Source organism: Spizellomyces punctatus (assembly GCF_000182565.1).
Source record: "Spizellomyces punctatus DAOM BR117 chromosome Unknown supercont1.4, whole genome shotgun sequence".
NCBI lineage: Eukaryota > Fungi > Chytridiomycota > Chytridiomycetes > Spizellomycetales > Spizellomycetaceae > Spizellomyces > Spizellomyces punctatus.
Genome location: NW_015971540.1, coordinates 1120029 through 1134592, shown reverse-complemented (window position 1 = coordinate 1134592; position 14564 = coordinate 1120029). Strand labels below are relative to the sequence as shown.

Sequence of the window (14564 nt, the reverse complement as noted above, 5' to 3'; positions counted from 1 at the left end):
TTGGGGAGCACACACTCATGGTTTCCAGGATAAGAAGAGTACATGTAATAAGAAAGTTCGTCATGCAACATCACAATCACAGAACTTGGAGGGTTGTCCAATCTTTGGCCGTCGTCAGGTGGCAGTATATGTCTTGTCACAGGTAGTCACAGCAAGAAGGTGGTTAAGCCTATTTCCATGTCGCTGCAAAAATGCTGGCGCCAATTTCTCCTATGATCTGCAACAGACGCAGGCAATTCCCAGTACATTACTTTTTTGAATTCATTGTTTCATAAGTTTGGTAGATACTAGTGTTCCTGTCCGGTCCCTCCGGACATGCCAGTACGTAACCTTTGAAAGCAGCAAGGTACGCGAACCCTAGCTTGATCTTGGTTTTGGCAAATGTCCTTCGGCAATCCGGATTGTCGCTGCAAACTGCTAGTTCCATATCGCTCACGAGTGGAGGCTATCAACCATGTCTGATACTCCTTGTCTACTCGCATCGGCCTGCCACGGGGTCAGAGTATGGCAGACAGACATCCCTGCCACCCCGCATTCTGGTCCTTACCCGTCCCGCATAGTAGCAATGGCGCTACCAGAAAACGGCGCTCAAGTACAGGACTTGACCTGGAGTGCAGATGGCAAGTATCTTGCCGCGGTGACAAAATCGTTCATGTACCTTCTCGACAAAAACGGACGTACGATCGAGGCAGTTCCTGGGGGACCTAATGAAGATCTTCAGGCAGTCGCGGCAGGTATTGCGTCTGCACGATATGTATTCTACGGTGGTGCAGGAAAGACAGTCAAAATATGGGATGTGAAAGATAGAAAGGCTGTTGGGTTCTTGAAGGTAGTATCCACGTCCACCAAAAAGCCCCGAGAAAAGGGAGAATGACGTTGCAAGCTTAAGAATGTAAATAGGGACATACAGCGGCAATCACGGCTCTGGCATGCTCAGATGATGACCACCGTTGTGCATCTGGTTCTGCTCTTGGAAAACTCTTGGTGCACTCACTCAAACATGGTGCCGTAACAGCCTTGGTAGCGCCATTCAAACAGGCAGGTGTTGACCAAGGGACGGCCGCCTTTGACTTGTTCGCGCTCCCATATTGACGATTTTTTTGCAGGCAGTTAACAAAGTGGCCTTTTCCGCTCTCCGCAAGTCAATACTTTGTGGAGTAAGCGATGAAGGATGCGTCGCCCTTTGGGATGTGGACAGTAGTAAGCGGGATCCCGTGCGACTGTTCAAAGACGCGCACATGGCACCTGTGAAAGGCATCAGTTTTGCTCCCACCGACAAGCATTTATTCTGTACTGTTGGGCTGGATAAAGCACTTCATTGTTACGATGCGGCCACGAACAGGTCAGTAACATTCAACTTGTTTGGTTCAAGCGAATTTTGTTCAAACCCTTCTTTTTCTGGTGAAAACAGTGTGGTACAAACGTTCGATGCACAAGTTCCCTTGATGTCGTGTAGTATGAATGGGGACTATATGATTGCGATGGGAACCTCACAAGGTGTGTGAGACGGACTGGCTGTGCGGCCATTGCATTGACTTGTACATTGACAATCCCGCGTCGTTCAGCATCAACTTTGCTGTACGATATGAGGTCTAAGGCCGTGGTAGCAACCTTGCACAGTGCGACTGACAACGGTCCTGTTACTGCGGTGGCATTTCAAACAGCCAAGGTAACTTACCGTTGCATGCATTCAATTACAAGAATTTTAGTTCACAATGTTTCAGTCGGTGTCCAACATAGCAGGGTCTGATGTTCCTGTAGCACGAGGAGGGACTTTGAAAAGTTCCGTGGATGTGCAGGCAAAGCCTGTGATAACTGGATCTCGTTCTATTTCAGGTCCCATGCGAGTTGAGAAGAGTCGAGTCAATGCAGTCCAAGGAAGCGAGTTTATGGGCATGTTTAGTCCGATCAAAGGCGGAGGTTCGTGTTGGAATCTCGTGGCTCGCGTGATATCGCGTGTTCTTCATATGAGCTAACATTTCTCATTAGCAAAAACAGATGCACCTGACCGACCCATCTCCAAAACATCGCTACACAAGGTTCGTGAATGGAATCCTCACTTGGAGACCCGCAATGCTAATGCATGTCACGTTTCTAGTCAACATCCCGTAGCACAGAAGAATTATCCGCAAAGACTACATCCATCTCGGCAGTATCAAATGAAAGCCATCTCTCCCGGATACGGAACGAAGTAGAGCGAAAGACGAGTAAACCCACGTTCGAGAACGTTTCCACTGCTGTACAGAGACGAGCGTCCCAAACACTGAATCCCCCCACGATCCAACCGATGGAACAAGCTGTATCCCAGCACTCGCAGATGGCTTCGCTTCATGATCCAGGTATACTTGCACCCTGTGGCTTATCCGAAACGACGAGAAGAGCTAATAGGGGCATGATAAAGTCAATAGCATGTTCTCACCTCTCGCCACACGTGTTCGTCATGCATCACCGGTCGCAACAGTGTCTCCACCAGAAGATGGTCCTGGCACGAATGATGGGGACCAAGAGCCTACGAACTCATCGGCGAAGCCAGCGTCTTTCTGGGAACGGATCACCGCAGCTGGTAGCAAACCACAAGCGACCATCGGCAAGGAAACAACCGCGGAACGATCTCACTCGCATGTGACCGATATGGGCGCTGTCATTGACGATCACAGCACAAAACCGTCCCTCAAGGTGAACAAATGGGTTGAAGAAAATGGGAGCGCAAGTCTGAACGGTCGACAGCGTGTACCTTCTGCCGTTACGAAACGAGTGTCAGCACCAGCTTTATCCACCATTTCGCACAGAGAGGCTGTCACATCCTCAAGACGAGCTTCGCCTGCATCGCAAGCTGTTGCGGAAGTGCCTGCCAACAGCGCACAGACAAAGACCACCACCTCATCCACATCTGATGTGGTCAAACATGTGGACATGACTGGCTTAAGCGATCGGATTGTTGGTGAAGTGAGAAAATGGGCTTCGATACCGGATGACTCTGCAGGTCGAAGCAGTATAGGAGGCACCAAAAGTTCAGGACCTGGAGGAATGGTGGGGGACACTCTAACGGATTCAGCATCTGATCTGGTCTCAGCGGCGGACGGTGGTATGCATCACGGACGGCAGCCATCGACCTTCCAATATCAAGTCCTGCAAAATGTTGTAAATGATTGTCTGGAAGAGTTTCGTTCCCAATTGCGCGCAGATGTCCAGAACATGCATTTGGATATACTGAGACAATTTTGGATTCAAAAGGTGGGTGCTACCCTAATTAAATCAGATTGTGCTGTAATTTGATGTATGCCATGTGGAAATTAGAGTGAGATCGAGGACCTGGTACGCCAGTACTCTCCCAATCAAGCGCTGATGGCAGAATTACAGCAATTACGAGAGGAGAATGCGCGATTAAGATGTAACTATTAAAATGGTGGTGTTTTTGTCATATAGAGCTGTTTGTAATTTTAACGTTGAATACGTACGATTGAGATATGAAACCTTTGGAGAGTTGCTTGGCGGGGCACTCAGTCCAAGTAGAAATGCCACAGATGTACCTGGGATTATCGCCCATTTGGGAGAGGTTGGTCACTTTTAAAACAGTAGGAATCTGCAAGGCATGACCAAAAACACACCCAACTGCTCCATCATTTGTTTGGACCAAGCCTTCCTTCAAAATTCAAATTCAAATCCCAAAGACAACGTCTCCAGGGACCGTCCCAAGGCTCAATTTATGCCGCAACTTACCACGCAGACACCACTTGGGGAGACGGAAACGGAAACCTGGACATCAAAAAGCTTTTTATTTCCACACAAGTTACCATGGCTCAGTCTGTCGAGCCACGGTAAGAACATTTTGCTGTCCCATGGCTCTGTTCAAACCAACAACGACGAACAAGTTGGCTGAAAGACATTGGAACCCAATCAAGTCATATGTGCACGTGATCGTTAGCCCCAAGATGACATGATCGGGCGTTGTGCTAGCTGAGACTGCAATCAAGCATTTGTCTGGACGTGCGAGAATTGCGTGCAATGAACCGCAGAATAGGGTCCACCGCTCTAAAGCGGCTCATGACAGAATACAAGGGTAAGATGCATAATATTTGTAAAGGCACTCATCTCCCAGCTTACATGTACCGCATCAAAACAGAACTCACAACAAATCCACCAGAGGGTATTACCGCTGGCCCGATAACAGAGGACGATTTCTTCACTTGGGAAGCACTTATTCCGTATGTATTCTTGATAACATGCCTTAGGGACGACGTTTCTGATGGGCGGGTTGCGTTGTTAGAGGTCCCGATGATACACCCTATGAGGGTGGTGTCTTTTCAGCTACACTTACCTTTCCTAAAGATTATCCTCTCTCACCCCCCGTTATGAAGTTTACTTGTCCCATGTTTCATCCAAATGGTATATAAAAGTCTGGCTTTGTGTGCTTGATGTTAATATTGACCCTGTTTTGCAGTATATGCTGATGGCACAGTCTGCATCTCGATCCTTCATCCGCCGGGCGACGACCCAAACATGTACGAGCACGCATCTGAACGATGGAGCCCCGTACAAAGTGTCGAAAAGATCTTGCTAAGCGTTGTCAGTATGCTTGCTGAGCCGAATGACGAGAGTGGGGCCAATGTGGAGGCTTCAAAAATGTGGAGAGAGGATCGCAAGAAATTTGACGAGGTTGTACGGGCCAATACTCTGAGGGCGTTGGGTCTGTGAGAGGAGGAAAGTACGGGAAAAGATTTATGTACATAACGGCAAGCGTTGGCATTAGCTGCGCAAGCCAAGAATTATATTGAATGTTGATGTATAGGAAATGTAGAATGCGGATAAGATTTGCAAATGATAGTTGATCGTGCACGTTCAACTCGCCCGGCATTTGGTGAATTAATAGCCCCGAATCTCTTTCAAAACTTCCTTTTCCCTATCGCCCTGCATTACGCCATATCCCTGCAACACCATTGTAAAATCTCCAGTGCCGGCTGTTAATCCCCTCAAACTACTTGCATATCCGACCAGTTGAGCAAGCGGCACTAAGGCTTCCACATTACGATACGCATAATCGCTGTTCCCATCGTCTGCTACATCATTATCTGCGCCAAGAGACAAGATCTGTCCACGACGGATGCCGGAGATATCCTTTGCGACCACGCCTACGTAACGCTCTGGCACGCGGACCGATACTTCCATAATAGGCTCCAGCAGGCGTGATCCTCCCGCTGCCCGAATAGCTGCATGTAAACCTCGATGTGCCGCTGCACGAATGGCGGACGGTGTGGAGAGCTCAGGACCAAACACTCGAATGCCAGTGCAGGTGATCCGGAGATTCGTCAGTGGAAATCCTAACAACGGTCCTCGACCTAATGCACCTTCGATTCCGGCGCGTAACGCTGCCTCCATCTCTAAAAGAGGTGCATATCCCCTTTGACCAGGTACAGGCCCTTGTGCGTCATCCAAAGCACTTTGAATTTGCTTTGATTTAAGCTTACAGTTGATCTCGTTTCCACCCGTCGGGCCTCTGGTGTCAATCAACTCCTCGTCAGTAGCCTGGGGATCGACAATTGGTTCCAGGGAAAACGAAACCTCTGCTTTGGCTCTCTTTCCAAATGATTCCCGATCATGAAGGAATGTTTCTTCAATCGTGCCATCAGGAGACAGTCCTTCAGACGAGATCGTTTCTCTGTAGCTAATCTGCACTTTGCCCATATGGCAATTGACACGATGCACTTCCTTCAATCTATCCGCAGTAATCTCCAAATGTAGCTCGCCCATACCGCTCAAAAGCGTCTGCCCAGTCTCCTCATCAAACGAAACATGAACAGAGGGATCCTCTCTCACAAGGGCTTTTAATGCCTGTTCCAGTGCCCGTTCATCTGCCGAAGTAGCGGGTTCGCAGGAACGAACGAAAACAGGAGGGGGTATCGTGATAGTGTCGAGACAAAGTCTGCGCTTGCTGCGAGAGGATAGGAGTGTGTCACCCGTGCGTGTATCTTTCAACCCAGCTATGGCAGCAATGTTACCAGCTGTGACATTGGGAATTTCCTCATAGTCATCAGCGTACATTTGAAGAACTTTTGCCGCGCGCTCCTTTTTGTTCTGGCTCGAATTCAAGAGGGTCTCTCCACGCTCCAAAACACCTAGTAACAAAAAAGTTGTTAGTCGTTCGAAAGCGATCCCTCTACATGATCCTTGTACAGTTGCTACCTGAATAGACACGGACAAATACTAGTGGACCGCGCCTTGGGTCCTGGGTAATTTTGAAGGCCAAAGCACATAATTCACTGTCCCCAAGTGATACTTGAACTTTGGTCCCATCTCCCGTAACTCCTTCAGGAGGAGATCGCTCTTTGGGAGAGGGTAAATAATCCACTACGGCATCTAGAACCGGCTGTACGCCAATGTTCTTGAACGATGCCCCACAGAACACTGGAACGCCTTTGCCGCTCAGAGTGACCCTCCTCAAAGCGGCATGAATATCCTTTGCAGGAACTTTCATATGGTCACCTTCGTGTTCCAAAAATGTGTCGACGATCCCATCATCGAGCTCTGACAGTTTCTCCACCAGCGAGGTTCGACCGGCCACCACCTCCTCGTATAACCGCTTCCCATCTACCTCGTGGCTACTGTCACTCAGTTGTTTGCGCGTTACTACACTTCCAGTCTTTGGCTCATGCTTCCAATCCAAAATCTCCATTGTCACAAGATCCACAACGCCTTCAAACCCAGGTCCACCTGATCCAGGACCGCTAATATGAGCTGTCCCATCCTTGACAACCGGCCACTGACATATCAACGGTTGTCCCCATCCCGTGAGCCTCTTTGCCATGGCGGCCACGGTTCGTCCTAAGCCCGCCCCGTCCCTATCCATTTTATTCACAAACGCAATCCGTGGGACAGCGTACCGATTTGCCTGGCGCCACACAGTCTCCGTTTGGGCTTCAACACCTGCTACGGCGTCCAGGACACAAACCGCTCCATCTAAAACCCGCATACTTCGCTCGACCTCTATTGTAAAGTCGACGTGCCCAGGTGTGTCAATGAGATTTATACGGTGAGATCGCCATGAGAAGGGAATACATGCTGAGGTGATCGTGATGCCTCGTTCACGTTCGGGTTTGAGAAAGTCGGTGACTGTGTTGCCTTCGTCGACCTCTATGGACATTACAGCTGTCAACAAAGATCTAGTTTGAATTGTCAGCGTTTCCTACCTCCTATTCGGTTCGTGTACCCAACATAGTAGAGCATACGCTCTGTGGTTGTTGTTTTCCCAGCGTCGATGTGTGCTACTATGCCAATATTGCGGATCTTGTCCACAGATACGTGGGTGTTGTCGTGCTTTGCATGAGTAGCATATAAGCGGATGGAGGCAAGAGAGTTTGAATGTCGTGCATTATATGTACATTTGCTGAGTCGGAGAAAGATGCTAAAGGAGGGTTTCAGTGCCATGGTTATTTCGGCATCGCTCGTGCGAAAATGCAACTTTTTGACAGCTGGTTGATAGCTGGTTGTTAAGATCCGCTGGAGGATTTGATCGCGTCCTGTCGCGTCCAAAATAAGCCTCACCTCTGCTTTCAAGCATTGCCAAAGCTCAACATTTCGTTTCGCTTTTTGTCCTCGGTTCACATATTTGCTTCATGTCCAGCGGTCACCTACCTTCTCCAACATCACCAAGATCACCAACAGCCCCATCGACACAGCACAGGGCATCCGAAAAAAGAGAATACTACGGGTTCGTCCTCTACCTCTCTTCCTTTGTCGCCTTTGGTAAGTTACTGCAAGGGTACAGTCCCTTTTGTCGTTTGCTCCAATGTGCGTAGACGGGGTGTCATTGGATACTAGTCACAAATTAAAGACTCGCTTATTATAAAAAGGAACATATCTAGCATGGGCGCTTTTACCAGATGAAATCCTGCACGCTTTAGGCATATACTATTACCCAACCCGGTACGTTTCAATATACGCCATACCGCCTTGACAACCTCACCCACATGTTATATCATTGAAGATGGTGGGCAATAGTTTTTCCTGTGTACATCTTGGGACTTATCCCTTTTACCATCCTCATGTTTACTGGCATCAATCTCCGGCGAACACCACCTCTGACGTCGTTTGATACTGTGACTGGTGAGTTCACACGTAAATTGATAATAAAGCGCTTGAGCAGTGGAATTCAAAATGGGATGTGATTAGATGATTGCGCCAATGCACTCTCTATTCCCCTTGACCCAAATAAATTGCGCAAATTGTTCAGCGAGGACTCTATCCCCGAAATTGAAGACATTCCGATTACATTGGTAAACCAGGTGCTATACGAGGAGATGTGACATGGATATCATGTTTGTAATTATTGTTAAATACATGTAAATATTTGCAATGGTCCATACGCATGTCGATACCATCCCGTCTCCTGACGGAGAGCTGCAACCCCGCTACTTTTTGGCTACACTGCGCTTCGGCTTTGTGTAAGGTTTCCCCTTTGTTGCCGCCTTCGCCTTGTTCGGTCTTGACCGAATTTTGCCCGCTCCCGTCGCCGCACCCTTCTTTGCCCGAGTGCCCTCCGTCGCCTGCAAGAGAGGACCACATCAGCATGCACCAAACAGATCCAACAGAGTGCAACACCTACAATTAATCTCTTCTTTTTCGCCTCTGGTGATACATCCTTGCACCGGTTTACTCGAATTTTTCGTCCCTCCAGTTCAGATTGATGAAGCTTCATGGCCAGACCCACAGCGGCTCTATCTGCGAATTGAACATATCCGATGCCCTTGCCAACGTTTGTTGTTCTGTGCATGTTACAGATGAGTTTACCGTTCGTTTTAGTCCAACCACGTGTGCATCAACTTACTTGTCACGAATCAAGCGAACATATTCTGTTGTAACGGAAGAAAACAGTATGTTAGCTATATAGTGTTGGGAAAATAAAGACGTTATTTACACTCACCAATGTCGCCACATTGGCTAAAGTGCGCCCTAACCGCCTCCTCGTTGATATCAAACGGTAATGCTCCAACGAACACGGAACGTTTTACATCGTGCTGCACCCAGAATAATCAGAAACCAAATTTGAATGGGGACGTTCTCTGGCAACACACCTTGTTATCCTTTACCGACCTATCCACCCGTATATGCTTTCCCATGAATAACTTTCCATTTTCAACCAATGCTTTCTCAACGGACTCCTTTTCTCCGTACACAATGTAGGCGTTCAGAGTATCTCGACCGGGGTGAAAGTTTTTGGTAATGAATGCCGCTTTACGAGGCATGTTTTCCAGTCGTGCTATTGAGCGGAATCGGATGCTCTTAAGGTTGCCGTATTGGGAAAACAGTTTCTTCAGCTCTTTGACTCCCGCCTAGAAAGACTGATTAGTACAATACTTGAAAAAGGCCAATAAAAAGAAATCCGAACCTTCTCAGTTACTGACAGTGGCAGATTACCGACAAATATCGTTCGTTCCTCCTTCTCGAGTTTCTCTGCCTTTACTTGACGTCTTGTCTTTCCTGTCGGATTTGTCTCCTTGTCATCTTCCACGTCATCTTGATCCTCACCACTCTCAGATTCAGATTCAACATCTCCATCCAATGACTCCGTAGGATCTTCAGTGTCTTTGTCGGCACTAACTTTAGCACCATCCTGAGCTTCTACAGATCCCTTTACTTCCTGCTTTGCAGATTTCTTGCCTCCAGTCTTCTTACTTTCTGTCTTTTCGGTTGGTTTGATCTCCGTTTCAGTTGGTTCAGCGGCGACCTTTTGTGACTTTTTCTGCTTCCTCGTACCGGAAGCGCTTTCCTCCCGCTTTGATGTTTTGTTCCCTTTCCCCTTCTCTACCACATCCTGCTCTTTCTTCTGAAGCTTTCCCCTGCCCGCTTTTTGTTGTGGATCTCCGTTAACATGTTCATTCTTCGCCTCCTTTTGCAAATCTAATGGTGAGACACAATCCCGAGGAGCATTGATTCGGCTAATGCATATTGTATACCTTCTTTGCCTTCTTTTTCTTGGACAGATCCTCATTATCCTTCTTCCGCTTACTTAAAGTCGCATTGGTTGCGGGTTGTGACAATATGCTAGAGTTTGAAGGTACAGCGGCCTTCCCAAATAGAGCGTCAAGGTCCTTGTCCAATTGTGCAGACCCAACAAGTGCTTTCGATAAGCCACTCATGCTTGTTTATTCCTATTACTTTGCAAGTCTGCAAATGCAAAAGTGAAGAAGACCAACGCTACCCAAGAACCGACGACCACGCCACACCGGCGCAATCACCGCGCCCCATCCGCCACACGTGAATTCCCATATTTTGTTTTGTTAGAAGCTTGCAACGGAACTAGGATCCAGTGTGTGTGTTTTTTTTTTTTTGTGATTCTGCATCAACTTGTAACAAGAAAACCTATAAACTATGGCCAAAGAAAAGAAAGACAAGTCGCCAGCGACACCATCCAAGGAAAAGAAACAGGTTGAGCCAACTACGCCGTCAGCAGGGGACGAAGAGTCTAGTTCTGTATCGTACGAGACAAGGGTGAAGGCATGCAATGCCATTGCACACCCACTGGCAAGCAAAAAATTGACAAAGAAGGTTTTGAAGACTGTCAAGAAAGGTAAGACTCCTCAGTACCTTGTATTCCTCAATTCCAATAAAACTGTTAGCTCATGAGAATTCCAAAAAAAAAAAAAAAAAAAAAAAAACAGCCGCCAAAGAAAAGCAGGTCCGAAGGGGAGTCAAAGAAGTCGTCAAAGCCCTCCGAAAGGGAGCAAAAGGCGTCGTTGTCATTGCTGGTGACATCTCCCCCGTGGATGTCATCACCCACGTTCCCATCCTCTGTGAAGAAGCAAACGTATCGTACATTTACGTACCATCCAAAGAAGAACTTGGTAGCGCTGGTGCCACCAAGCGGGCAACAAGTTGTGTTTTGGTTGTAGAAAAGACTACAGGCGGGGGGGAGTATGGAAAGTACTACGACGAGATTGCATCCGAGGTGAAGGAACTGAATCAAAAGTTGATTACAACTGTGTAGAGAGTCGGTCAGACGTAGGCGGAATGCGAGGAATGGAGGGGAGATCCAGTTTCTAGTTTTTGAATGTACAAGGGATTTCTTTGCCTCTAGAGGCGCTGTGTTTCCCTTGTCCATTTGGTTTTCTTTTTTAAATTGTATTATATTTACTGAATAGAATCATTGCATGAATTCAAACAACTTATATACGTTTATTAAAACCCGGGTTTCAAATGTTACAACGGCCTACCCAATCTAGAATGAATAAATTGCAAGACTGGATCAACTTGAGCAAATCCCACCCAGATAGAACAGCTCATAACCTCAAGGGAATCCAACTACCCTATCTTACGGATTACATGGCCGCTTGACCAGCGTCCAAAGGGGTTCTCCGTCCCCCAGAAGCTACTCCGGTTAAAATAGCAGCAGCCTGTGCCTCAGAATGGTCATATGCGTCGCGGGACCCGTTCATTGGGTTACCGGATGGCTGAGCTCCAGTTCCTCCAACAGCCGTTCCCATAATGGGCGGCAAGGAAGCAGTCGATCCGTACCCATACTGTGACCCACTCGACATGAAATAGTTTGCAGAGCTCCGGGAATCACCATTGGGCCGCGGTTCCAGCGGGTGCCCACGAGTAGGTGTGGATGAAGTTGTACTCAGACTATGGGGAAGTGGGAGGGTTGGGTACGAGGACGGTGTGGGTGGCGGGAGGGTGTGAGCGTGCTGAGTCGGTTGCGGCGGAGCCGTGATTGGAGCGTAGGAAGGAGGCACTGGATTCCGCCCGGAAGGGTATCTGACAGATTCGGCCTCACTATGCATAGGACGGTTGTATGTTGGATCAAATCCGGCATTGCGGGTTTGATCGTATATCACAGGCTGTTGATGGCGATATCCCATATTGTCTGGAACAGATTCAACGGGTCGGCCATGAGAAGTGTACTGGCTGCTCCAGGTTTCATGGGTTGCGTCAGAAGATTGCAAAGGGGAATATTTCGTGGATGCTACGGGACCTGCAAAGCGATCATAGGTTCCACTCTGTGCGTCATTCAATGGTAAGCTGTGGCGACGATGGTCCCAACCTGAATGATTTTCATAAGGTGATGTTGCCGAGGTTGGTTCGTACAGTGGACGCGATGATGGAGTATTAGACTGCCCATACACAGTGGCAGATCTAGGCACAGCATCTGACGGACTTGGATAGCAGAGCTTGTCATCACTGGAATACCAGGCGGGTCGACTGTACTGAGTGCCATAAGGTGCTCCAGGATGGGCGACATCGAACACGTATGCTTCCGACCGTCCGCTACTTGGGGGATAGTGTGGTGCGAAGCGCCAATGACTGATTGGTTCCTTGACCCAGCGACCGTTGAGATAAGGTTGCAGCGCATAGCCTTTGCGACCGACCGAATCCAGAAGAGAGGTGCACGCAGCAACGTCAGAGTTGAGCGATTCTTGATAGTTCAAGTCGGCGGGCACATCGCGGTTTGAACGCCAGGAGACATCCTGATTGCGCCAATCGTGGTCCCTTCTCATACCTTGTGAATCAGAAATATAATTCTGAGCATTGGTCGACGATCCCATTGCTGTACCAGACATGTCGGCATTTTCGCCCGGATACGGTCGTGCGTATTGATTAGGTCTGGCATCGAGTGGAGTCGCTGGGGTTCGGTCGCCGAGTGTTCCGCGTTGTTGTGCACTATCAGGTCTTCCCGGTTGGCTCCCAGTTCGATCATTACGGCCGTCAGAGTCGCAATCGTCATCCATCGCAGCGGCTCCCATCTCAATGTCACTCAAAGCACCAACGTCTGCCTCAACTTCAATGTGCTCATTGCTCATGGCTGGCCTTCCTGTGACGGTTCCTAGCTCCAAGAGTTCGCGCCACACAGTGTTGATGATGGTGCTGGTCACGGCTTCGTGGTCGTTGTTGACTCTTGTTAATACTGTTTCCCAGAGCTTTTGAATATCTGTGCGGTTTTTGGCTAGGCGTTTGAGAGAACGACAAAGCCGCTCACGGCAAGGTTGTTCTGTAAAGCCTTCCAATTGCTAAAAGAAAATTTCAAACAAAAACAAAAAGCGTCAAATCCACAGACCACGATGATTTTGACCACGTTGAGAACGACACGCTTTACCTTTAAAACTACAGCACAATCCAAAAATCTATACACTTGGGCTCGAGATATTTTCCAGGCGTCCCTAAAATAAGCTTCCAAGCTGGACGCTTTGCTTTTGTACAACTTGTGAGAAACAATCGCGTGAACAGCCATGACAGTTCTTTTGAATCGCTTTTGCTTTTTGCGGTGGTCATCGCGATTCAAGTGATGCAAAACTTTCAAGTCTATCCGTTGTTCTTCTTGTTTGAGCTTTGACGAGATTGTTATCGGTGCACCAGAAGGCGTGTCGTTGGAGGGAAGGGAAGAGTTTTGCAGTGGGAGCAGGCTAGGATGCGCATTGGGTGGAGGCGGCAGGTAAGAGTGTGATGGACCGGGAAGCGGCTGCGCGTTCGCGGACATTGGTAGGAATGGCGTAGACATGATGCGTCAGACCAGCGACAGGGAATGTCGAGAGAGGGAGACGTGTCAAAAAGGGTGTGGGTTGTTCGCGGCGGTTGCAAAAAGTTGAAAAGTCGTAAAAGTCGCCCAACTTGCCCCAAAAAATAAAATATACAACCGTTTTTGCTCACTAGTTATCAATCTTACAAAAAAAAAGTGATGCGAGAGACAAAAAATCGAGGAGACCACGGCTTGCTAAAAAGGAGGGCAATGTCGCTGTGTGTGTGGATGTGTTGTTTTGGTCCGTTGTTTGTTGCAACAAAAGGACAGTTTGACGTTTTTTTGTGCCCGCCCCGGGTACAATGAAGGCTTGGGTTGAAAGGATTGTGGGCAAACAATACCTTTTACAAAACGAACGGAACCGTTCTTAATATCGGAATGCGAACACCGTTGACAAAGGGCGAAATGCGGGGGGAGACGTGTCGCCCAACGGGTAACTTGCTATTGCCCATTCAAATAGCAACTTGCCAAGTGGGGCCATCGGAACCCATTGGAGCAGCGATAAGGATTTCAGGGTGGTTGTAGGGGATTATAGTGCATTGTATGACATGTCATATCATTCCAAGGAGTTACCGCGTGGTTTGTTGAATCATTCCATTCCATTACAATGCATTACTGCATCCAGCAAACGCGTCAAAGCCTGATGCAACAAAAAAAACGTGTTAAAAATTCCGCCGATTGGTATTGTCCACCGCCGTGAACAAAAAAAGTTTTCGATCGCCTGCGCCCGCGGAAACTCGGGGATTTGTATCCGCAACCCAGCAATGTGGGCCGATGTAACATCTTGTCAACAGTTGGCGGCTTGGGGGGAACTGAGCGGAAAGGTCAGTCTCGCACACGAGGCATTTTGTTGCGTTTTGGATAGCCCCCCAATACGAGAGCAGTAGAATAACAAGTATTGTGATTAGCATGACAATGGTGCCGGTGTGTTCCATTTATCTCCATTGATCGCCTACAGTTTTGTATTTCATTCAACCATTCACAAATGTTTTTTCCATGACTCGCGTTGTAGCGTTGTACTCTTGCGTCTCTCGCCTCTCCGGTAATATGCCGTGCC

General features: G+C 48.1%; 7 protein-coding genes across 7 annotated transcripts; 4 read left to right on the top strand and 3 right to left on the bottom strand.

The window, feature by feature from the left end:
• Positions 1-11: 11 nt before the first annotated feature.
• On the top strand, positions 12-3473 carry SPPG_02835 (uncharacterized protein). Its single transcript, XM_016751122.1, has 10 exons — positions 12-829; positions 901-1042; positions 1111-1342; positions 1412-1497; positions 1566-1669; positions 1725-1920; positions 1990-2039; positions 2099-2339; positions 2402-3234; positions 3298-3473. The coding sequence occupies exons 1-10, from the start codon at positions 455-457 to the stop codon at positions 3400-3402; spliced, it is 2364 nt and encodes a 787-aa protein (XP_016610404.1). The 5' UTR covers positions 12-454; the 3' UTR covers positions 3403-3473.
• A 490-nt stretch (positions 3474-3963) lies between these two features.
• SPPG_02834 (ubiquitin-conjugating enzyme E2-18 kDa) lies at positions 3964-4924 on the top strand. The gene is made up of 4 exons (XM_016751121.1): positions 3964-4060; positions 4124-4205; positions 4268-4386; positions 4442-4924. Exons 1-4 carry the CDS (start codon positions 4006-4008, stop codon positions 4693-4695), a joined length of 510 nt encoding a protein of 169 aa, XP_016610403.1. The 5' UTR covers positions 3964-4005; the 3' UTR covers positions 4696-4924.
• On the bottom strand, positions 4752-7499 carry SPPG_02833 (translation elongation factor G). The gene is made up of 3 exons (XM_016751120.1): positions 7185-7499; positions 6181-7128; positions 4752-6113 (listed from the first exon to the last, which is right to left on the bottom strand). Exons 1-3 carry the CDS (start codon positions 7420-7422, stop codon positions 4864-4866), a joined length of 2436 nt encoding a protein of 811 aa, XP_016610402.1. The 5' UTR covers positions 7423-7499; the 3' UTR covers positions 4752-4863.
• A 34-nt stretch (positions 7500-7533) lies between these two features.
• Positions 7534-8359, top strand: SPPG_02832 (uncharacterized protein). The gene is made up of 4 exons (XM_016751119.1): positions 7534-7740; positions 7848-7920; positions 7982-8100; positions 8167-8359. The coding sequence occupies exons 1-4, from the start codon at positions 7611-7613 to the stop codon at positions 8298-8300; spliced, it is 456 nt and encodes a 151-aa protein (XP_016610401.1). The 5' UTR covers positions 7534-7610; the 3' UTR covers positions 8301-8359.
• Positions 8292-10165, bottom strand: SPPG_02831 (uncharacterized protein). The gene is made up of 7 exons (XM_016751118.1): positions 9951-10165; positions 9383-9883; positions 9069-9326; positions 8918-9011; positions 8822-8846; positions 8600-8759; positions 8292-8540 (listed from the first exon to the last, which is right to left on the bottom strand). Exons 1-7 carry the CDS (start codon positions 10131-10133, stop codon positions 8406-8408), a joined length of 1356 nt encoding a protein of 451 aa, XP_016610400.1. The 5' UTR covers positions 10134-10165; the 3' UTR covers positions 8292-8405.
• Positions 10166-10312: 147 nt separating this feature from the next.
• On the top strand, positions 10313-11158 carry SPPG_02830 (snoRNA-binding protein NHP2). Its single transcript, XM_016751117.1, has 2 exons — positions 10313-10564; positions 10656-11158. The coding sequence occupies exons 1-2, from the start codon at positions 10366-10368 to the stop codon at positions 10979-10981; spliced, it is 525 nt and encodes a 174-aa protein (XP_016610399.1). The 5' UTR covers positions 10313-10365; the 3' UTR covers positions 10982-11158.
• On the bottom strand, positions 11038-13929 carry SPPG_02829 (uncharacterized protein). The gene is made up of 2 exons (XM_016751116.1): positions 13088-13929; positions 11038-13001 (listed from the first exon to the last, which is right to left on the bottom strand). Exons 1-2 carry the CDS (start codon positions 13487-13489, stop codon positions 11313-11315), a joined length of 2091 nt encoding a protein of 696 aa, XP_016610398.1. The 5' UTR covers positions 13490-13929; the 3' UTR covers positions 11038-11312.
• Positions 13930-14564: the final 635 nt, after the last annotated feature.

What these genes read in the sequence shown, in the direction of transcription:
- SPPG_02832 (XM_016751119.1), top strand. Translation starts at nt 7,611, where the DNA reads ATGTCCAGCGGTCACCTACCTTCTCCAACATCACCAAGATCACCAACA. An exon ending in ATATACTATTACCCAACCCG is followed by an intron (nt 7,921 to 7,981) that starts GTACGTTTCAAT and finishes ATATCATTGAAG; the next exon opens with ATGGTGGGCAATAGTTTTTC. An exon ending in GTCGTTTGATACTGTGACTG is followed by an intron (nt 8,101 to 8,166) that starts GTGAGTTCACAC and finishes GGATGTGATTAG; the next exon opens with ATGATTGCGCCAATGCACTC.
- SPPG_02831 (XM_016751118.1), bottom strand. Translation starts at nt 10,133, where the DNA reads ATGAGTGGCTTATCGAAAGCACTTGTTGGGTCTGCACAATTGGACAAG. An exon ending in CACTGTCAGTAACTGAGAAG is followed by an intron (nt 9,327 to 9,382) that starts GTTCGGATTTCT and finishes CAGTCTTTCTAG; the next exon opens with GCGGGAGTCAAAGAGCTGAA. An exon ending in TAGCCAATGTGGCGACATTG is followed by an intron (nt 8,847 to 8,917) that starts GTGAGTGTAAAT and finishes CCGTTACAACAG; the next exon opens with AATATGTTCGCTTGATTCGT.
- SPPG_02834 (XM_016751121.1), top strand. Translation starts at nt 4,006, where the DNA reads ATGAACCGCAGAATAGGGTCCACCGCTCTAAAGCGGCTCATGACAGAA. An exon ending in GCTCATGACAGAATACAAGG is followed by an intron (nt 4,061 to 4,123) that starts GTAAGATGCATA and finishes GCATCAAAACAG; the next exon opens with AACTCACAACAAATCCACCA. An exon ending in TCCCATGTTTCATCCAAATG is followed by an intron (nt 4,387 to 4,441) that starts GTATATAAAAGT and finishes CCTGTTTTGCAG; the next exon opens with TATATGCTGATGGCACAGTC.
- SPPG_02830 (XM_016751117.1), top strand. Translation starts at nt 10,366, where the DNA reads ATGGCCAAAGAAAAGAAAGACAAGTCGCCAGCGACACCATCCAAGGAA. An exon ending in TTTGAAGACTGTCAAGAAAG is followed by an intron (nt 10,565 to 10,655) that starts GTAAGACTCCTC and finishes AAAAAAAAACAG; the next exon opens with CCGCCAAAGAAAAGCAGGTC.
- SPPG_02835 (XM_016751122.1), top strand. Translation starts at nt 455, where the DNA reads ATGTCTGATACTCCTTGTCTACTCGCATCGGCCTGCCACGGGGTCAGA. An exon ending in AGGCTGTTGGGTTCTTGAAG is followed by an intron (nt 830 to 900) that starts GTAGTATCCACG and finishes GAATGTAAATAG; the next exon opens with GGACATACAGCGGCAATCAC. An exon ending in CCAAAACATCGCTACACAAG is followed by an intron (nt 2,040 to 2,098) that starts GTTCGTGAATGG and finishes TCACGTTTCTAG; the next exon opens with TCAACATCCCGTAGCACAGA.
- SPPG_02829 (XM_016751116.1), bottom strand. Translation starts at nt 13,489, where the DNA reads ATGTCTACGCCATTCCTACCAATGTCCGCGAACGCGCAGCCGCTTCCC. An exon ending in ATTGTGCTGTAGTTTTAAAG is followed by an intron (nt 13,002 to 13,087) that starts GTAAAGCGTGTC and finishes ATTTTCTTTTAG; the next exon opens with CAATTGGAAGGCTTTACAGA.
- SPPG_02833 (XM_016751120.1), bottom strand. Translation starts at nt 7,422, where the DNA reads ATGGCACTGAAACCCTCCTTTAGCATCTTTCTCCGACTCAGCAAATGT. An exon ending in GTACACGAACCGAATAGGAG is followed by an intron (nt 7,129 to 7,184) that starts GTAGGAAACGCT and finishes TAATGTCCATAG; the next exon opens with AGGTCGACGAAGGCAACACA. An exon ending in ATTTGTCCGTGTCTATTCAG is followed by an intron (nt 6,114 to 6,180) that starts GTAGCAACTGTA and finishes TTTTGTTACTAG; the next exon opens with GTGTTTTGGAGCGTGGAGAG.